At 48.3% G+C, this 22699-nt stretch overlaps 1 protein-coding gene across 1 annotated transcript in view; it reads right to left on the bottom strand.

Annotated features, from left to right (window-relative positions):
* Positions 1 to 2325: 2325 nt before the first annotated feature.
* DNAI2 (dynein axonemal intermediate chain 2) overlaps positions 2326 to 22699 on the bottom strand; it is a 40133-nt gene continuing 19759 nt past the window's right edge. The window contains exons 5-14 of the mRNA XM_030206579.1: positions 19405 to 19547; positions 17783 to 17896; positions 17452 to 17591; positions 15964 to 16086; positions 14562 to 14785; positions 10345 to 10480; positions 9052 to 9198; positions 6840 to 7076; positions 3719 to 3757; positions 2326 to 2431 (exon numbers count right to left, since the gene is read on the bottom strand). Of these exons, the coding sequence (XP_030062439.1) occupies positions 2426 to 2431; positions 3719 to 3757; positions 6840 to 7076; positions 9052 to 9198; positions 10345 to 10480; positions 14562 to 14785; positions 15964 to 16086; positions 17452 to 17591; positions 17783 to 17896; positions 19405 to 19547 (1309 nt within the window). The 3' untranslated portion in view covers positions 2326 to 2425. The remainder of the gene's footprint in view (positions 2432 to 3718; positions 3758 to 6839; positions 7077 to 9051; positions 9199 to 10344; positions 10481 to 14561; positions 14786 to 15963; positions 16087 to 17451; positions 17592 to 17782; positions 17897 to 19404; positions 19548 to 22699) is intronic.

Genomic DNA, 22699 nt, shown 5'->3' with positions numbered 1-22699 from the left:
CGCTCCCGGCTCCCCCATGCATTGAAATCAGAACTTTACGCAGCCCCGGCCCCCCTCCCTTCCTTCCTTCCTTGAAATGAGAGCTTCCCCGCCATCCTCCCCCCCCCCGTGGCCCCGCCGCTCCCCCTGAAGTCAGCACCGCCGCTGCTCCCCCCTCTACCCGCCCCCCTCCTCCTGCCACCGGGCCCTCACAGCGCTTCTCACCTCTGTGTGAAGGCACTGCACTGGCAACAACAGCTGATCGCCTCTCCGGATTTCCCTACTTTCCTCCCTGGCCCGCCCTCGTCTGACGTAACAGGGGGGAGGGGGGAGGGGGGAGGGGGAAGCGGGGAGCGGTGGCGGCAACATCCGGCGGGGGGGGGGGGGGGCAAGGCCGTCCATAAAGGATGCTCCTGACGAGCACTTGGTCGTTTTTGCCCCCTCCCGATTTTATTTTTTACATTTTATAAGTTTCCAAGCCCGCGCAGCCCCAACGAGAGGTACAGACCTCTCGTTAGATTTCCCAGCGTTAGGGCAAGCGGAAAAGCTTAGTGCATGTCATTTCAATAGGGTTTCTACACAATTTGTTCATCTGCTTTCCGTTTGCGTATTTAGTGCATGCCAGGGTTTACTATGTGCTCGTTAATGGCTCATTATTGGCTCGCAAAGTTTAGTGCATCTGGCCCTAAGTCGGTACCCAAGCCATCAGGAGATGAAGTGACTTGCCCAACATCCCATCAGTGGGAGAAGTGGGGATTTAAACTCTGGTTTCCCTGCTTGGCAGGTTGCTTTTCTTAAACACAGGCCACGCACTGCATTGAGCACTGTTGGACCTATCAGACCATGAACGAGCTTCCGCTCAACTGTGCTTTGAGGCAGCAGAATTCAGTAATCATAAGAAGCATTTTCCTGTGAAGAGTGGTCTTCATTCATACAGGATCTCATCACGCCTTCCCATTGCAAGACTTCAGCACGTGCTCATTTTCTTCATTGGTCTTGATGCCTGAAATGTTGGAGAAGGTGTAGGAATGATGTTCTTATTCAGCAATATTGTTTAATATAAAGAGATACTGGGAGACAAAGAGGGGCATAATTGAACGAAAACGTCTATCTCCATGGGCGTTTATCTCCGAGAACGGGTCCGTGAAGGGGCGGACCGAACCGTATTTTCGAAAAAAATAGACGTCCATGTTTTATTCGACAATTTGTGAGCTGGGCGTTTTTGTTTTTCAGTGATAATGGAAAATGAAAGCGCCCAGCTCAAAAACGAATAAATCCAAGGCATTTGTTCGTGGGAGGGGCCAGGATTCGTAGTGCACTGGTCCCCCTCACATGCCAGGACATCAACCGGGCACCCTAGGGGGCACTTTTACAAAACCAAAAAAAACAGGTAAAAGAGCTCCCAGGTGCATAGCACCCTTCCCTTGTGTGTTGAGCCCCCCAAATCCCCCTCAAAACCCACTGCCCACAAGTCTACACCATTACTATAGCCCTAAGAGGTGAAGGGGGGCACCTACATGTGGGTACAGTGGGTTTGGGGGGGGGTTGGATGACTAAATATTAAGCAGCACAATTGTAACAGGTAGGGGGGGATGGGCCTGGGTCCACCTGCCTGAAGTCCACTGCACCCCCTAACAACTGCTCCAGGGACCTGCATACTGCTGCCAGGGAGGTGGGTATGACATTTGAGGGTGAAAATAAAAAGTTGTGAAACATCATGTTTTGTGGTGGGAGGGGGTTAGTGACCACTGGGGGAGTCAGGGGAGGTCATCTCCGATTCCCTCTGGGGGTAATCTGGTCATTTAGGGCACTTTTTGGGGCCTTATTCGTGAAAAAACAGGGTCCAGGAAAAGTGCCCTAAATTCTAGCTACAAACGCATACTTTTTTTCCATTATCGGCAAAAGACGCCCATCTCTGTTCGGGTGATAACCACGCCCCAGTCCCGCCTTCGCCATGCCTCCGACACACCCCCGTCAACTTTGTACGCTTCCGCGATGGAGTGCAGTTGAAAACGTCCAAGTTCGGCTTTCGATTATACCACGTTATTCGTTTTTGGGAGATAAACGCCTATCTCCTGATTTAGGTCGCAATATAGGCGTTTTTGTCTTTCGATTATAAGCTGGAAAGGGATTCACCCAGGGTCAAATGAAGTGCCTGGGGCAGAGTTGGGGATTAGGAATGAGGCAGAGGGGGGAAAAAAAGGCTCAATTGCCCCCCACCCCCCCAAACAGTATCATTACTATAAGGGCCAGACATATTTTAATCAAAGCAGATCTGTTGAATTATACACTTGAATACAAAGAGTAAAACTGTTAAAATAAAAATGTTATAGAAAGTTTATTCGGACCAAACAGAAAAAAAAATAACAATTAGAATAAATTACTGGTGTTAAATATTCTTCTGTGTTGGGGTTTGAAGGACGATTCCCCTCTCCGTTTCTCAGGTTCAGTCCTAAAAAGACAAAAGTACAGTTAGTACATAATAGAATCTACTAATCTTTTATTATAATAGTAAAAAGACAATATTGATATATATTCATAGGCAAGGACAGAGAAGTGGCCTAGTGGTTAGAGCACGGGTCTTGCAATCCAGAGGTGGCTGGTTCAAATCCCACTGCTGCTCCTTGTGATCTTAGGAAGTCACTTAACCCTCCATTGCCTCAGGTACAAACTTAGACTGTGAGCCCTCCTGGGACAGAGAAATATCCAGAGTACCTGAACGTAACTCACCTTGAGCTACTACTGAAAAAGGTGTGAGCAAAATCTAAGTAAATACATAAAAATTTGAGATTCTACATGGAATGTTGCTATTCCATTAGCAACATTCCATGTTGAAGCCTGCCCTTGTAGGTCAGCAATATGGCTGCACAGGCTTCTGTTTCTGTGAGTCTGGCATCCTGCACGTACGTGCAGGATGTCAGACTCACAGAAACAGAAGCCTGCACGGCCACGTTGCTGATCTGCAAGGGCAGGCTTCAGGCTTCTACAGATGTCAGACTCACAGAAACAGAAGCCTGCGCGGCCACGTTGCTGATCTGCAAGGGCAGGCTTCAGGCTTCTACAGACGTCAGACTCACAGAAAGAGAAGCCTGCGTGGCCGCGTTGCTGATCTGCAGGGGCAGGCTTCTACATGGAATGTTGCCACTTTTTGAGATTCTGGAATGTTGCTACTATTTCAGATTCTACATGGAATGTTGCTAGTGGAGGAGTGGCCTAATGGTTAGAGCATTGGTCTTGCAATCCAGAGGTGGCCAGTTCAAATCCCACTGCTGCTCCTTGTGATCTTGGGCAAGTCACTTAACCCTCCATTGCCTCAGGTACAAACTTAGATTGTGAGCCCTCCTGGGACAGAGAAATATCCAGAGTACCTGAACGTAACTCACTATGAGCTACTTCTGAAAAAGGTGTGAGTAAAATCTAAATAAATAAATAAATAAAAGAAAATACAGAGAGGCAAAGGAGTGAGTGAGGCAAAGGATAGTAAGACAGGGAAAGGCCGAAGATGGGAGAATGAGGAAGAGGATGTCGAATCGGAAAAGACAGACGGGGAGGGAAGCAAAGCAGGAAACAGGGAGAAAGGAAGCTAGGCAGAGGAGGGACAGGTGGATAGCCGATAGGACTCCCTCTGCAAGATCACTGCATCAGTTGGCCATCATCTGTGCAATACATAGTCTTCTCATACATCAGCAGACCCTGGGTCTGTAGAGGGATACGAGAGCAGCATGTGTTAACAAATTACCTTGAGTTCATCCTCTTCTTTTTCATCAAAATAATCCTTCTGAAATCATATGGAAAAACATTAAGTTCGGACTTAGAAAGTGGGGTTTACATTAATCTTTATACTAATCTATGCTCCTTGCGATATGACATTTACAACCATGTAAAAAAGCTTTAGAGACTATTTACGTGTCTGTTCCTGGACCATTACCTGACAGTGAACTCTAGGGTGATAGTTAAACTCCGTTGCTAGGATCCTATACATAAATCTTAATAGTCAAACACCAGCTCATTACATTTTTCTGAATTAAACAGTGCATCCTCAGTTGAACAGTACAGAGGGCTGAGACATAGTAGACATAGTAGATGATGACGGCAGAAAAAGACCTGCACGGTCCATCCAGTCTGCCCAACAAGACAACTCATATGTGCTACTTTTTGTGTATACCCTACTTTGATTTGTACCTGTGCTCTTCAGGGCACAGACCGTATAAGTCTGCCCAGCACTATCCTCGCCTCCCAACCACCAGCCCCGCCTCCCAACCACCAGCCTTGCCTCCCAACCACCAGCTCTGGCACAGACCGTGTAAGTCTGCCCAGCACTATCCCCACCTCCCAACCACCAGCCCCGCCTCCCAACCACTGGCTCTGGCACAGACCGTATAAGTCTGCCCAGCACTATCCCCGCCTCCCAACCACCAGTCCCGCCTCCCAACCACCAGCCTCGCCTCCCAACCACCAGCTCTGGCACAGACCGTATAAGTCTGCCCAGCACTATCCCCACCTCCCAACCACCAGCTCTGGCACAGACCGTATAAGTCTGCCCAGCACTATCCCTGCCTCCCAACCTCCAGTCCTGCCTCCCACCACCGGCTCTGGCACAGACCGTTTAAGTCTGCCCAGCACTATCCCCGCCTCCGAACCACCAGACCCGCCTCCCAACCACCGGCTCTGGCACAGACCATATAAGTCTGCCCAGCACTAGCCCCGCCTCCCAACCACCAGCCCTGCCTCCCAACCACCGGCTCTGGTACAGACCGTATAAGTCTGCCCAGCACTATCCCTGCCTCCCAACCTCCAGTCCTGCCTCCCAACTCCGGCTCTGGCACAGACCGTATAAGTCTGCCCAGCACTATCCCTGCCTCCCAACCTCCAGTCCTGCCTCCCACCACCGGCTCTGGCACAGACTGTATAAGTCTGCCCAGCACTATCCCCACCTCCCAACCACCAGCCCCGCCTCCCAACCACCGGCTCTGGCACAGACCGTATAAGTCTGCCCAGCACTATCCCCGCCTCCCAACCACCAGCCCCGCCTCCCAACCACCGGCTCTGGTACAGACCGTATAAGTCTGCCCAGCACTATCCCCGCCTCCCAACCACCAGTCCCGCCTCCCAACCACCAGCCTCGCCTCCCAACCACCAGCTCTGGCACAGACCGTATAAGTCTGCCCAGCACTATCCCCACCTCCCAACCACCAGCCCCGCCTCCCAACCACCGGCTCTGGCACAGACCGTATAAGTCTGCCCAGCACTATCCCCGCCTCCCAACCACCAGCCCCGCCTCCCAACCACCGGCTCTGGCACAGACTGTATAAGTCTGCCCAGCACTATCCCTGCCTCCCAACCTCCAGTCCTGCCTCCCACCACCGGCTCTGGCACAGACCGTATAAGTCTGCCCAGCACTATCCCCACCTCCCAACCACCAGCCCCGCCTCCCAACCACCGGCTCTGGCACAGACTGTATAAGTCTGCCCAGCACTATCCCTGCCTCCCAACCACCAGCCCCGCCTCCCAACCACCAGCTCTGGCACAGACCGTATAAGTCTGCCCAGCACTATCCCCACCTCCCAACCACCAGCCCCGCCTCCCAACCACCGGCTCTGGCAGAGACCGTATAAGTCTGCCCAGCACTATCCCTGCCTCCCAACCTCCAGTCCTGCCTCCCACCACCGGCTCTGGCACAGACCGTATAAGTCTGCCCAGCACTATCCCCGCCTCCCAACCACCAGCCCCGCCTCCCAACCACCGGCTCTGGCACAGACTGTATAAGTCTGCCCAGCACTATCCCTGCCTCCCAACCTCCAGTCCTGCCTCCCACCACCGGCTCTGGCACAGACCGTATAAGTCTGCCCAGCACTATCCCCGCCTCCCAACCACCAGCCCCGCCTCCCAACCACCGGCTCTGGCACAGACTGTATAAGTCTGCCCAGCCCTATCCTCACCTCCCAACCACCAGCCCTGCCTCCCAACCACCGGCTCTGGCACAGACTGTATAAGTCTGCCCAGCCCTATCCTCACCTCCCAACCACCAGCCCCGCCTCCCACCACCGGCTCTGGCACAGACCGTATAAGTCTGCCCAGCACTATCCCCGCCTCCCACCATGCTATATCATCCTCTCTTGCCCTGTTTACTGTATCCAGGGCCGTAGTGCGCTGTACCGGCCTCTCTTGCTCTGTTGTACTGTATAGAGGGCTGTACACTGCTGAATCGATCTCCTCACACTGCGTGGACACTATACAGGCAGACGATTGGTCCTGCCCAATAAGAGTAGGGGAAATAGAAGGTATAAAGGGCTGAGTGGTGGAATAAGCTGCTGGATGGGCTCCAGAAAGATATTACTTTATAGCAGTTTCATAAGGACCCCGAGGATTATTTATTTCCTTGGAAGTCCGTTGGATAGGATGAGTTTAGGGATGGAGCACTTTCAGTTACAGTATTATGTCATAAATTTCTTTTAATTTTAATTAGATTTTATCTTTCAAGGTTTTCAGACTTTTCTCGAAATATTGTTTGTTTTATTGGCTTGTACGCAAGTTTTGAATGGAATTGCTCCAAGGACAGAGTAAACCCACACATATATAAAGCCATCAATCAAACTACCTGAGGCGAAGCAACACTTCACGGGCAGTTTCTACCCACAAGGTTTGATGCAACAATCTAAATAGTCATTTTACTTATGCACAGCACTAAGAGAAAGTACCCTTAATTTTACGCGCAGATTTGATTTTTTAAATCTGCATGCACACTCCCCCCCACCCCACCCCCAGGAATCCTTCCTAAACCTCACGGTTAAGAGTTTTACTCCGCACAAAAGGTGAGCAACCATTTTATGCGCAGAAAGGGCTTTCGCTGCTGTACATACCTTCCCTTTCTGTTCCATCTCCTTCTTGTTGGCTATTTCTTGCTCCCGCTTGCTCATTTCCGCCTCCAGAGTCTCAAAGAAATCATTCTCCGCCATGACAATCAACTCCCCCTCATTCAGTGACTTCTCCCTCGTGTCAGACTCTCTGCCTTGCTCGGACTTCCCGCGTTCTTTCAGGCGCATCTCCCGGTGGCGGGATTCCAAGATCTTTTCTCTCTTCGTCTCCCGTTCAAACATCTAAGAGGAGAGGCAAACGTCGGAAGGAGAACCAGACTAGCATCAGGTCACTGCCTGGCACAGTACCTCGAGGGTTACACAAACTCAAGACTACATGGAGGAGGCCATTTTGCAAGTAACTCTCTACTGTTGAATCAAATCTGGGTTTGGTTAAGAACACAGACATGTACAAAGCCCAAATAGAAGATCAACAGGCCAACTTTGCAAGTGCATTCAGAACTATTATTGTCAACTTTAAAATTTGCTGCAGTGTCTCTTAAAGGTGCTTAGTCAGCCAGCTGGAAAAAGAGGCTCCCTTGGGCCTGAGAAAGTGCCAGAAAAACTTCCCTTTCGTAAGTCACACAGCTCCCTGGTACCTGCCTCCTGTCGTAAGACAAAACAGCGAAGACGACTCAAGAAGTGGAAGACGCTTCACATAAAAATAACTGTTTATTGAAGGACTAGTAAAAAAGGCCCGTTTCTGACACAAATGAAACGGGCGCTAGCAAGGTTTTCCTCGGAGTGTGTATGTTTCAGAGAGTGTATGTGAGAGTGACTGTGTGTGTGAGAGAGAGAGTGAATGTGCGAGTGTGTGTGTGTGAGAGAGAGAGAGTCTGGGTGCGAGTGTGTCTGTGAGAGAGAGTGTGTGTGTGAGAATGAGAGTGTGTGCAAATGCGTATGTGAGACACAGTGTGAGAAAGAGAGTGTGTTTCACACAGATACAGTGTGTGAGAGAGAGAGAGTGTGTGTGAGACACAGACTCTCTGTGAGACTGAGTGTATGAGACCAAGAGTGTGTGTGAGTGACTGTGTGACACATAGAGAGTGAATGTGATACAGTGTGAGGCATAGAGTGTGTGAGAGTGAGAGAGAGAAAGACATTGACTGTGAGAGAGAGAGAAAGTGTGTGTGACAGAGATACCTCCCCCCCTCTCTGGTGTCAGGCCCTCCCCCTCTCTCTCTAGTGTCTGAGCGTTACTGTGCAGGACGCTGAGCTCTGGCTGTGCTCCAAGGAACTGACCAATCCTATTTAATAGAATGCACCTCCAACATTCTGAAGCTGAGAAACCTCGTGTGGTTGGTCACTTCTGCTTGTGACGAACCCGGAAGTACGTGATGTCAATTCAGGAGATGGATACAGAGAGCAGGAATGCCTCAGCCATGCAGTCGGCTTCAGAATGTTGGAGGTGCCTTTTATTATATAGGAAAGGAACTGACCAATCCTATTTAATGGAATGCACCTCCAACATCCTGAAGCTGAGAAACCTCGTGTGGTTGGTCACTTCTGCTTGTGACGAACCCGGAAGTACGTGATGTCAATTCAGGAGATGGATACAGAGAGCAGGAATGCCTCAGCCATGCAGTCAGCTTCAGAATGTTGGAGGTGCCTTTTATTATATAGGATGATGAACAAGACTCGACACAGCTGTGTTTCGGCCTATGAGGCCTGCGTCAGGAGTCTCTTGTGTTCAATAAATACATCCACTTGTAATATTCCACTTTAAATGGGAGCCTGCTGCACCTTACGCACCAAAATAAGACAGAGCTTATGTCAGCAATGAAACCTCAAGGGTGAGCTCGCAGCTCCCATTTAGACTCATTGTTTGAAGACGAATATTACAAGTGGATGTATTTATTGAACACAAAGGACTCCTGATGCAGGCCTCATAGGCCGAAACACAGCTGTGTCCAGTCTTGTTCATCCTTCAATAAACAGTTATTTTTACCCGGAGCATCATCCACTTTTTGAGTCATCTTCGCTGTTTTGTCTTACGCTACATATTTCACATCGACCTGCCTCCTGTCCACATTCCCTTTCCCCTCGTAGGTGTGTATAATCCCAAACCACAGCCTTAACTTTAATCTTCTTTTTCCCAGGGCAATTTTCTTGAATGCGCTGCAGTATTCCAGGGGTGCCTAAGTCTGGTTTCTGCCTGTTAGTTTGGAAAATCGGAACCTGCCTCTATTTCCTGCTGATGGTAATGGGAAGGACTTACGGAGGTGGCTAGATTCTTTTCATTTCTCTGCAGCGTATAGAGGCCGGAGGAGAATTCCAGTAATGTTGCTGTTCCGTTCTTGGCACCGCAGCCCATAAATCGTCCGTTGTCCTGTATCCGGATGCTGTACAGGGGGTCATCACACACCTGGAAAGACAGCAGATGCCCAGATCTCCGATAACTATGCTACCAGGGCTGAGTAGTTCGTACAACCCAAGAGCCAGCAGAGACATGGAAAGATGCGTTCTAATTGGAGCCCTCCTGTGAAACTGCTACTTCCTGCCTATGAACATTTGCTATTTAATTTAATTTAAAAAAATGTATAACTCATGCTTATGGGAACAGCTGCTATCACACAATGACCACTGGAAAACACTTGACTGCTCTGGCTCAGACCCCTGCCTTCCAAGGGGGGGGGGGGGGGGGGGGGGTGGGGGCGGTCCACCCCGGGTGCATGCACCTGTTCCAGGGCAGAGGAAGCATGGAAACGAACGACGCTGACCGGCGCGCGGCACCCTCCTCCCCAGCGGCGTGCACCTAGGGGGGTTCTTTTGCCAGGGTGGGGGGGGTCCCTTTGCCGGGGGGGGGGGGGGGTCGCGCTACACGGGGGGGGGGGGGGGGCGCTGCACCCGGGGGGGGGGGGGGGTTCTTTAGCCAGGGTGGGGGGGTCGCTGCACCCGGGGGGGGGGTGGGGCGCATCGGCGATCCGCCACGGGTGTCAGCGCCCCTCGGAACGCCACTGGGGGGGATGGGGAGGGCTCAGTAAAATGCAGCTCTGATGACGGCATCTACGGATGCATTAAAAGAGAACATCTGGGAATAGCTGCATCTTATTCTGTCTGCCAAAGACTGCAGAAAGAAAAGTGGGAAACACGGACTGTGCATCATGGAGCTCCACAGATAGTTCGAGATGGCTCCCTCATGAGAGGCAGAAAGGAAAAAAAGCATTCCTGGAGGTGCACTAGAAACACGATTTAACATAGTAACATAGTAAATGACGGCAGAAAAAGACCTGCATGGTCCATCCAGTCTGCCCTACAAGATAAACTCATATGTGTGTATACCTTACCTTGATTTGCACCTGTCCTTTTCAGGGCACAGACCGTGTAAGTCTGCCCAGCACTATCCCCGCCTCCCAACCACCAGCCCCGCCTCCCACCACCGGCTCTGGCACGGACCGTATAAGTCTGCCCAGCACTATCCCCGCCTCCCACCACCGGCTCTGCCACCCAATCTCCACCAAAGATGGAAAACAATCCTGAAAATGCCAGAACTGAACAAATCGATTGTTACCTTCAGATTGAGAGCAGGGTCGTTCTGCTTGAACACAAAATCCCAGACGTCTAGGGTTCCGTCCATTTTGCTGGTGAAGAACACGGTGGGCCTGGTTGGACTCCAGCATCCGTCCGTCATGTATGCCATTTGATACCTGTAACAAAGATCGCAGAACTCCTCAGGCAGCGGTAATGCTGGAAACAGTCTGGTCGATATTCAAAACAATATCCTGCCCTCTTAAATTGCTTGCCACTGGCTTACCACTGAAATTCACTGGCACTTAAACTTGTGGGTTTTCCTGGGGAGGAGTTAGTACTTATGTGGTTAAGAGACGATATTCGGTCCTTGACCACATAAGCTAACCGCTTAAACTGGGCCGCATAAATAGCAGGTCCTATCTTTATGCGGTTGAATATTGCACTTAACTGCATAAGCTTTAGCGGCTAATCTAAAACTGGATATTCAATGCCGATTCTCGGACAAGGCCCGGCATCGACTACCCGAGAACGGTAGTCATAAAAACGCCAACCGCCACCGTCTGAATAAGCAGCACTAAGCCATGATCAGAATAAGAGAGAGGAAAATTTTTTTTTCAATGCTTCCTCTGTCGAAGCACAGCCCTTGAAAAAGCCTGTAAGCGAAACGGATGGGGCCACCGTCGGGCAAGAGATAAGTGCTCAACTTTACTTTATTTGTGAAAATAGCTGCTTCATAGCATTTCATAAGAATTGGTAAAGGTTTTTGTGAACCAAATAAAATTTGAAGTTAGCATTGAGACTGGTAATATATTTTAAAAATTTTTTACAAAAAAGAATAAATTTGCTAAAATCTTTTTGGAAATAAATTAAAAGTTGAAGTAATTGTTTGAAGCAAGGTTTTTATGACCAGTGATGAACACCACATCCCCCCAGTTAAAGCCGCTGAAAATTGAAAGTAAGCGGTCGGACTTTTGAGGTCTTTTCTTTTGCCTTTTAGAAATATTTTGTAAAAATTAAACATTATATTTCCATATAAGTTTTACTGGATTCCTCTTCATTTGTTCCATATCAGGGCACTGCCATAAGGGCACACGGCTGAGGCGGACATCGGCTGCACGGGGAACAGGTAATTTCAAATATCTAGCTTAGACAGTTTCAAATCGTAGGTATATTCAGCTATTTGGTTAGATGGGATAGCTCCATATCCGCATATAAAGCTCAACTGTTTCAAGCCATATGTGCTGTTTGTGTGGCTCACTTGTTTAGCAGATGAATATCACTGCTTAAATGTATAATGTATGTCCCAAATCCCATCCCCTTTAACGATGGATAATTTTGACCTTATAATGACATATGCCAAAATTATCCATTCGATCCACAGCAGCTGAAAAAAAAAGAACCCGAGTGGCCGGCACTGTTGGCGAGTGACCTCTTATTGTCTGCTCAGGTAGCAAAGGGTCACTGATTAAACATCACAGAACTGCTGGACACTTGTCACTTTTCACAGTTGTGCCTAACCTTTTCAATGTGCTCCTCTGAGCATTTGGCTCAGCTGAAATTGTTCCCTGCTGGGCATCTGGAGTCTTCCTCACAACTACCCAGCATCTTCCCCCTACTTTACCTCCTCTCCCCACTTTCTTTAGTGCAGTCATTGCTGTTGACAGATGGGCAGCCCCAGGGCTCTTTTTTGCGCCCAACAATTATGGTCCTTGAATCCAAGCACTAAGTACTGCCTGCTTCATGACCACTATGAATCTTTTCCCTCAAGAGATGTGAATCCTGCCTCTGCAGCATCCCTGCACCTATCCAGCACTAGGGGCAAAAGATACAACTTGAGAATTGAATCCAGGCTCCTTGGCTGACCCATTAAGTACATAAGTATTGCCATACTGGGACAGACCGAAGGTCCATCAAGCCCAGCATCCTGTTTCCTACAGTGGCCAATGCAGGCCACATTTTATGTTGCTTATCCTAGAAATAAGCAGTGGATTTTCCCCAAGCTTTTAGAAAGCAATCCAAACTTTTTTAAACCCCGCTAAGCTAACTGCTTTTACTACATTCTCTGACAATGACATCCAGAGTTTAATTACACACTGAGTGAAGAAACATTTTCTCCTATTTGTTTTAAATTTACTACTTTGTAGCTTCATTGTGTGCCCCCTAGTCCTAGTATTTTGGAAAGAGTAAAGAAGTGATTCACATCTACCCGTTCCACTCCACTCATTATTTTATAGACCTCTATCATATCTCCCCTCAGCTGTCTTTTCTCCAAGCTGAAGAGCCCTAGATGCTTTAGCTTTTCCTCATAGGGAAAGGATAACTCTATAACAGGGCTGCATTGATGTCCAGAGGTGAGAGCCTAATTTTATAATAGCATCTGGGAGCCCCTGATTTCACAATAGAAATACTAGAATAAACCTGCACTAACATGCTGAAATTCAGGTGTGATCATTTATGCCAGGTAAATAGGCCCGTTCTGTAAGTTGGCGACTCCCCCCTCCCCCGTGCAGGTACACATTATCTCATAGAACAGGACCTAGTGGGTTTACATACGCAAGGTGACATAATTGAAGGTGTCCTGTTGTAGAATTGCCATTATTACAGTGGGGGAAATAAGTATTTGATCCCTTGCTGATTTTGTAAGTTTGCCCACTGACAAAGACATGAGCAGCCCATAATTGAAGGGTAGGTTATTGGTAACAGTGAGAGATAGCACATCACAAATTAAATCCGGAAAATCACATTGTGGAAAGTATATGAATTTATTTGCATTCTGCAGAGGGAAATAAGTATTTGATCCCCCACCAACCAGTAAGAGATCTGGCCCCTACAGACCAGGTAGATGCTCCAAATCAACTCGTTACCTGCATGACAGACAGCTGTCGGCAATGGTCACCTGTATGAAAGACACCTGTCCACAGACTCAGTGAATCAGTCAGACTCTAACCTCTACAAAATGGCCAAGAGCAAGGAGCTGTCTAAGGATGTCAGGGACAAGATCATACACCTGCACAAGGCTGGAATGGGCTACAAAACCATCAGTAAGACGCTGGGCGAGAAGGAGACAACTGTTGGTGCCATAGTAAGAAAATGGAAGAAGTACAAAATGACTGTCAATCGACAAAGATCTGGGGCTCCACGCAAAATCTCACCTCGTGGGGTATCCTTGATCATGAGGAAGGTTAGAAATCAGCCTACAACTACAAGGGGGGAACTTGTCAATGATCTCAAGGCAGCTGGGACCACTGTCACCACGAAAACCATTGGTAACACATTACGACATAACGGATTGCAATCCTGCAGTGCCCGCAAGGTCCCCCTGCTCCGGAAGGCACATGTGACGGCCCGTCTGAAGTTTGCCAGTGAACACCTGGATGATGCCGAGAGTGATTGGGAGAAGGTGCTGTGGTCAGATGAGACAAAAATTGAGCTCTTTGGCATGAACTCAACTCGCCGTGTTTGGAGGAAGAGAAATGCTGCCTATGACCCAAAGAACACCGTCCCCACTGTCAAGCATGGAGGTGGAAATGTTATGTTTTGGGGGTGTTTCTCTGCTAAGGGCACAGGACTACTTCACCGCATCAATGGGAGAATGGATGGGGCCATGTACTGTACAATTCTGAGTGACAACCTCCTTCCCTCCGCCAGGGCCTTAAAAATGGGTCGTGGCTGGGTCTTCCAGCACAACAATGACCCAAAACATACAGCCAAGGCAACAAAGGAGTGGCTCAGGAAGAAGCACATTAGGGTCATGGAGTGGCCTAGCCAGTCACCAGACCTTAATCCCATTGAAAACTTATGGAGGGAGCTGAAGCTGCGAGTTGCCAAGCGACAGCCCAGAACTCTTAATGATTTAGAGATGATCTGCAAAGAGGAGTGGACCAAAATTCCTCCTGACATGTGTGCAAACCTCATCATCAACTACAGAAGACATCTGACCGCTGTGCTTGCCAACAAGGGTTTTGCCACCAAGTATTAGGTCTTGTTTGCCAGAGGGATTAAATACTTATTTCCCTCTGCAGAATGCAAATAAATTCATATACTTTCCACAATGTGATTTTCCGGATTTAATTTGTGATGTGCTATCTCTCACTGTTACCAATAACCTACCCTTCAATTATGGGCTGCTCATGTCTTTGTCAGTGGGCAAACTTACAAAATCAGCAAGGGATCAAATACTTATTTCCCCCACTGTATATTTTTAATACAAAAATCAGACTTTTTTTTAAAAACTGTGAAAAGCATTAAACCTCCTACTTGGTCCACATGACGGATGAATCTCGGCTGTCCTCTGACCAGATGCGGGCAGTCCAGTCTCCCACCGAAATAAAGTTCTTTAAGAAGAAAGGGTTCCTCTGCAGAGCGTAGATGGGGCCATGGTGCCCGCCGTAGGTACAGACAATCTTATCCGCGGTGGTCTTGGCTTTGCGGTTGCAGGAAATCAGAATCCCTTGCTCTGTACCTACCATGAACTTTGTCGGCTGTAAACCGAGAAGGCCATCGCCATTAGTACAGAAATGAAAAAGACCATCTCAGAAAAAGGGATAAACCAGGGGTTCCCAAACTTATTCAGTTCGTGGCACCCCCCCCCCCCAACCCCCATGGGTCTCCTTGGCACCTCCCCCGGCCATATGGGTCTCTGCATCCCCCCACATGGGTCTCTCTTTCCCTGCAGCTCCCTCCTCTGCCTCCCTGCAGCCCCCTCCTCTTACACCAGCACACCGCTACCTTCATTCCTGCAGGTCCAGGATCGCTGCCGCCTCCGTCTCCTTGCCCCGCTGCCGCTAGCATTGCAGCTTACATTTTCGGGCCATCTGTAATTCACACAGGCACTTTGGGGCCTTCCCAGTCTGCCGTGTCCGGCCCTCTCTGATGCAACTTCCTATTGCGAGGGCCGGACGTGGCAGAGGGAAGTCCTCGCAGTGCCTGTGTGAATCGAGGACGTCCCGAAAAAGTAAGCTGCAAGCACTGTAGCGGCAGTGGGGGAAGAAGCAGGAAGCGGCAGATGCCGGACATGCGGGAGGAGAATGTAGGGAGCGATGCGCCGTGGCACCCCTGAGAGTTCGCCGAGTTTGGGAACTGCTAGGATAAACATTTCTCAGTAGAACTGTGTATCTTAGTAAGGTGCTCTGTGATCCCCCCGTTGCTCAAATACAGGACATAACCAGTTGAACTGCAAGCTCTGGGGAAGAGATTTATTGAACCTGTCTGTGATTTGGTGTATGCTCAAATAAAAACGTAACAAAATGACTTGGCTCCTGAATGTTCCAAACACTACACTACGGATAGCAGGGGCCAAAGGAAGCAACCTTAACTGGGTGTCCAACCTCAGCCCTCGCCAGGTTGGTTTTTCAGGATTTCCCCAATGAATATGCATGAGACCTATTTGCATACAATGGAGACAGTGCATGCAAATAGATCTCATGCATATTATTGACTGGGGAAATCCTGAAAACCTGACTGGATTGTGGCCCTCGAGGACTGAGGTTGAACAACATAGACAAATATTAAGATGAAAAAAATAAAAGAACATGAGTAGATACATAGACCCCCCCCCTCCCTTCTCCTTTATCCCCTAGAGTAGAGGAAATGCGAGAGTTTCTCCCATCCTTCTGTGCCCTCCTCATCCAGTGTCAATAAATCAAAGGAAGGCCCTTACCATGGTCGGTTCAAACTCAAGTGAGATGCCTCCTAAGGCATTGCTCAGGTCTCCTTTCTTGGATATGTCCAGAATTAGGGTCTCAGTTGGCTCGCTCATTTTACGAATGTCCCACCACAGCACCTGCAGCAGTAAAGAGGTTAGGAGGGAAGGGGAGCAGTTAGCTAAAGTTTTCACATCTTTCATGAAGTTATACATTTAAAAGGGAAAGGGAATGAGACTTGATATACCGCCTTTCTGTGGATACAATCAAAGCAGTTTATATACTATATACAGGTACTTATTTTGTACCTGGGGCAATGGAGGGTTAAGTGACTTACCCAGAGTCACAAGGAACTGCAGTGGGAACTGAACCCAGATCCCCAGGTTCTCAGGCCGCTGCACTAACCACTAGGCTACTAAAACAAATTGCAGAAAATATTTTTTCACTCAATGCATACTTAAGCTCTGCAACTTGGTAAAAATGGTAAAAGCAATTAGTGTAGCTGAGTTAAAAAAAAAAAAAAAAAAAGGTTTGGACATATTTCTGGAGATAAAGTCCATAAACTGATAAGGCAGACCTGGGGATCAGTAGCATGGAATCTTCTACTTTGTGGGATCCTGCCAGGTACTTGTGACCTGGACTGGCCACTGTTACAGGATACTGGGCTGGATGGATATTTGGTCTGACCCTGGATCTATTTGGTAGAATCAAGACGATGGGCCTGGTTAAAAGACTACTCATTCTGCCCCCACTCCCGTGTAATTAAACTCTAGAATTCATTGCCAGAGAATGTGGTAAAGGCGGTTAGCTTAGCAGGGTTTAAAAAAAAAAGGTTTGGACGGCTTCTTAAAGGAAAAATCCATAGACCATTATTACAATGGACTTGGGGAAAATCCACTGCTTATTTCTGGGATAAGCAGCATAAAATGTATTGATTTTGGGGGGGGGGGGGGATCTTGCCAGGTATTTGTGACCTGGATTGGCCACGGTCAGAAACAGGATGCTGGGCTTGATGGACATTTGGTCTGTCCCAGTGTGACAACACTTATATACTTGGGATTTTGAATGGAATCTTGTTACTCTTTAGGATTCTAGAATCTTGCTATTCTTCGGGGTTCTACATGGAATGTTGCTACACTATGAAATTCTGCATGGAATCTTGTTATTCTTTAGAATTCTAGAATCTTGCTACTCTTCGGGGTTCTACATGGAATGTTGCTACACAATGAAATTCTGCATGGAATCTTGTTAATCTTTAGAATTCTAGAATCTTGCTACTCTTTGGGGTTCTACATGGAATGTTGCTACACAATGAAATTCTGCATGGAATCTTGTTATTCTTTAGAATTCTAGAATCTTGCTACTCTTTGGGGTTCTACATGGAATGTTGCTACTCTTTGGGTTTCTGCCAGGTACTTATGACCTGGATTGGCCACTGTTGGAAACAGGATGCTGGGCTTGATGGACCTTTAGTCTGTCCCAGTGTGTCAATACTTATATTTTACCTGCCCATCTGTAGAAACTGAGAAGCAGTCGGTGCCGGTCTTTGACTGTAGCCAGATGACCTTGTAGACAGGGTCCCTGTGACTGTGCTCTATGCTGGACAGTTCCACAGGCTGCCCTCCTTTCCGTGTATCCCAGTAGGCTGTGAAGGAGTATACGGATGTTCAGGTTCCAACACAAAATGACCTCAAATTGGAACTAAAGTTGTATAAAAGTGGATTAGATAAACATCGGTCTAAAGTTAGATAACTATAGTGAGCTCCCTCCTATGCATTCACGTGCTGTACGTCTGTAATAGTGTCACAGTATATAGGATAGCTGACTAGTCCTTACTGAGCTGCCCATTGTAGCACCCGCCTGCCAGAACATGGGAGTCTTTGGGGTTGTATTCCAAGCAGATCAGAGGAGATGCAGGTTTAACAGCCAGCTCTGGTTTATTTGGGTTTTCTGCAAAGTTATAAAAAAAGAGAGAGAGGAACCGTCAGTCCCTGTCACATATAGAATGACCACCTACAAATCAGGTACAACTGGTGCTCATTTTGGGTGCCTTGGAAGGTTGACATATTGCGTTGAGTTATTTTTAAACAGACAGTGGAAAACACGTACATCATTTTGCATTAAATCTGGTGAAGGGAGCAGCAGGTCAGCCCTGGAGTACAGTATCACAAACAAACAGTTTTTTGATTTTTATGTTTACATATAGGGCTAGATTCTACATAGTAACATAGTAGATGATGGCAGAAAAAGACCTGCACGGTCTATCCAGTCTGCCCAACAAGATAAACTCACATGTGCCATTTTTTGTGTATACCTTACCTTGATTTGTACCTGTCTTTTTCAGGGCACAGACCGTATAAGTCTGCCCAGCACTATCCCCGCCTCCCACCACTGGCTCTGGCACAGACTGTATAAGTCTGCCCAGCACTATCCCCGCCTCCCAACCACCAGCCCTGCCTCCCACCATTCTATATATGGTGCTGAAAAAAATCGGTATGGAAAAAACCCCACGCTTAACGCTATTCTATAACCCGCACCTAACGTTAGGCGCGGTTTATAGAATACACGTAGCACCTGGACCCGCAACTAATTTAGGCGCAACCATATCCGCCAACTAATAGCTGGTAGAAATCCCCATGCCTAACTTAGGGGTGGATTGGGCGTATGCTATAACAGTGTGAGTAGTTTCTAGGAACGCCCATGGCCACGCCCCCTTTTAAAAAATCAGCGCATTAGTTTACGCGCACCGCTTTACAGAATACGCTTAGAAAGTTGAATGCTTAATTCTAATTAGTGCCGATAATTTCTCATTACTGGCTGATTATCAGCGCCGATTGGCTTGTTAAACAATTAAGTCGCCATAGACAGAATCTGGGGGACAGGTCTAGATTCAGTAAATGGCACTCAATGCTGTTCTACGATGGGTCCCGAAAGATGAGCGTCCATTATACAAGAGCGCTGAGGGCTGATTTCGGCACCGAAACTTAGGCGCCAGGCGTTACGCCTGCTGAATCCAGGTGTCATTCCCGGCACCCAATTTGGACGCACATCCTCGGAATTCTGCAACACTGCGTGCAAATTTTAGGAATGACCCGCCCGTGCACCTCCCACGGCCATGCCCTCTCTTGGGTTGCACACATAGGATTTTAGCGCACATTGTTCTACAATAGCGCAAATTGAAATTGGTGCCATTTAGAGCCAATTAGCATACAATTATTGGCATTAGTTGGCTCGTTAGCAAATTTATTTGGGTGCAGATCTTGGATCGGTACCCGATTTTGGGCGCCATATATACAATCCCGGGGGATAATGGAGAGAAAACTTTGCTGTGATGTCACCGAGGTATGAAACAGGTTTAAAGACACATTAGTTAAAGTAGAGAGAATTTTGGCCATTTTCTGAAGGCTGGCAGGATTCGCACAGCCCAGGATCTTGCAGTAAGCACGGCTCATCCTTACCAATGTCCCAGATGTAGGAGTCGTAGCTCATGTTTTTGGGGGCTCGCTGGAACTCCAGGCTGGAGTAAGCCACTGCCAGCTTCTTGCTTCTGTCTGGATGCCAGGACAGATGTGTCGCTGTCCGCTTGATTTCATGAGGGTCTCTTCCAAAAAAGAAAACATCATTGTGATCTTGTTACCTTCTGGTGCTTTTTAGTCAACTTAACACTTTACCAGCATGAGGAATTAACAAGGAGGGCTGGGCTCAACGGTATAGGGGGCTTACGTGGAACAAGACTGACAGAAAGGGAGGGAAAGAAAGACAAGATGATCTCTTGGGGTCCATTTCTGTCCTTTCTAGGATTCAGACTATGGAGCGAGCACAGAGTTTTATAATCCTTCCACCGCAGCTGCTCTCAGCAGTGCAGCCAGGCTCAGTGAGAGACCAACAGCTGGACAGCAGATTCTCCAACTGGATCCTGTCCCTTGTCAAAGGAGGAACGGAAACACCATTCAGAAAATGTTGAATTATATTACGTCTCCTTCTAAGGACTTTAACTCAGGGGCGTGGCCAGACAACAGGATAACATGATTCGTCATTTTCATTTCTCGATATCTGGCAGAAATAAATAGAGTAATGTTTTAATATTGCTATAGAGGATTATGGCTCTGGGTATTTCCTACTATTAGCTTTTGCCCGTTTTTTTATAAAAAAAAGAATATAGTGTAGACTCACGTTTAATTACATGGCCTCCCTTTTGGGTATCTCTGATTATTGGCTTCTGCCCGTTTTTATCCTATTATAATACAGTGTCTCAATTTTCAACTTTTTTCACCATATTAAGCTACACTCATATATAATATAATTTTATGCAGGTCCATAACCAATTGTTTCTGCACTTCTGGATGAGCCATTTGTTTCAGGATATCGACTGTATATGTGAGTTTTCTTTCTTTTTAGAGAAAAAATATCCGCCAGAAGGCGGAGAACTCTAGACGCCCCACGGACAACAACAAGAAATAAAATAAAAGTGGGAGGACGACCAAGGATTCCAAAGACTGAAAGGATATATAATAATAAAGATGTTTATTGAGGTATAAAGACTCGACACAACGTCGTGTTTAGGCCGTTAGGCCTGCATCAGGAGTCTTAATGCCGAATGCTTTTGAGAACTATTTGATGAAGGCAAATCCTCAATGCTCCCTAACTAGATCTCAATTGACTTATGCAGCATTCTATACAAGCGTTGTGTCAGAGGAGACAACGAAGCACGCTTACCTTCACAACGGTCTTTCTAAAGACCTCCCTTTGTTGAGGATTTGCCTTCATCAAATAGTTCTCAAAAGCATTCTGCATTAAGACTCCTGATGCAGGCCTAACGGCCGAAACACGACGTTGTGTCGCGTCTTTATACCTCAATAAACATCTTTATTATTATACTAGTAAAAAAGGCCCGTTTCTGACACAAATGAAACGGGCGCTAGCAAGGTTTTCCTTGGAGTGTGTATGTTTGGGAGAGTGTATGTGAGAGTGACTGTTTGAGAGTCAGAGTGAAAGTGTGAGTGTGTGAGAGAGAGAGTGAGTCTGGGTGTGAGTGTGTTTGTGAGAGAGTGTGTGTGAGAATGAGAGTGTGTGCAAGTGTGTATGTGAGACACAGTGTGAGAGAGAGTGTGTGTGTGTGGGCAAGAGAGAGAGTGTGTGTGAGACACAGATTCTCTGTGAGAGTGAGTGTATGACACCAAGCGAGTGTGTGAGTGACTGTGTGGCACATAGAGAGTGAATGTGATACAGTGTGAGACAGAGTGTGTGAGAGTGAGAGTCAGAAAGACATTGTATATGAGAGAGAGAGTGTGAGCCGTGCCCTCCCAATCCATGGCCATCTGTCCCCTGCCCCCTCCATTCATCCTTTTCCAGCAATTCCCCTCTGTCCCTGAGCCCTGCCCTCCCAATCCATGGCCATCCATGTTTGTCTGTCACCTGCCCCCTCCATTCATCCCTATCCAGCATTTCCCCTCTCTGCCTGAGGCCTGCCCTGCAATCCATATCCATCCATGCCCATCTGTCCCCTCCATTCATCCCTATGCAGCAATTCCCCTCTCCCTGAGTCCTGCCCTTCCAATCCATGCTCCTCTGTCACCTGGCCCCTCCATTTTTCCCTATCCAGCATTTCCCCTCTCTGCCTGAGGCCTGCTCTGCAATCCATATCCATCCATGCCCATCTGTCCCCTCCATTCATCCCTATCCAGCAATTCCCCTCTCCCTGAGTCCTGCCCTTCCAATCCATGCCCATCCATGCTCCTCTGTCACCTGGCCCCTCCATTTTTCCCTATCCAGCATTTCCCCTCTCTGCCTGAGGCCTGCTCTGCAATCCATATCCATCCATGCCCATCTGTCCCCTCCATTCATCCCTATCCAGCAATTCCCCTCTCCCTGAGTCCTGCCCTTCCAATCCATGCCCATCCATGCTCCTCTGTCACCTGGCCCCTCCATTTTTCCCTATCCAGCATTTCCCCTCTCTGCCTGAGGCCTGCTCTGCAATCCCTATCCATCCATGCCCATCTGTCCCCTCCATTCATCCCTATCCAGCAATTCCCCTCTCCCTGAGTCCTGCCCTTCCAATCCATGCTCATCTGTCACCTGGCCCCTCCATTTTTCCCTATCCAGCAATTTCCCTCTCTCCCTGAGTCCTGCCCTCCCAATCCATGCCCATCCATGCTCCTCTGTCCCCTGCCCCCTCCATTCATCCATTTCCAGTAATTCCCCTCTCTCCCTGTGCCCTGTCCTCCTAATCCATACCCATCCATGCTCCTCTGTCCCCTGCCGCCTCCATTCATCCTTTTCCAGCAAGTCCCCTCTCGCCCTTCCATGACCCCCCCCCCCCCCCTCGCATCCCTGCTACTCTCTCTCCCATGTCCCAGCCTGGCCCGCCCTCTTCTCCCCCCCCCCCCTTCGCATCCATGCCTCGCATCCATGCATCCCTTTTTTTTTATTATTCTTTTTAACTTTACCTCCGTGGCGGTTCGTGCAGCGAAGCGTCAGGGAAGGAGGCGGCGCTCCCGACGTCTAGCTTTCCCTTCGCTGTGTTCCGCCTTATTTTGAAGGCGGAACACAGCGAAGGGAAGGCTAGACGTCGGGAGCGCCGCCTCCTTCCCTGACGTTTCGCTTCCCGATTTGTTTGTTTTTTTTCGCGAGGGCGGGGCAGAGACGGCTGGCTGGCTTGAAGGCTTCACACCACGAATCCACGAACCCTACAGCTTCAGTGACGTCAGATGGCTTCAGGGCATGGCTTCAGGGCTTCACAGAACGTTGTCCTCA

Source organism: Microcaecilia unicolor, chromosome 6 (genome assembly GCF_901765095.1).
Source record: "Microcaecilia unicolor chromosome 6, aMicUni1.1, whole genome shotgun sequence".
NCBI lineage: Eukaryota > Metazoa > Chordata > Amphibia > Gymnophiona > Siphonopidae > Microcaecilia > Microcaecilia unicolor.
The sequence above is the reverse complement of the archived record's forward strand: the minus strand, read 5'-3'. Positions and strand labels throughout refer to the sequence as shown.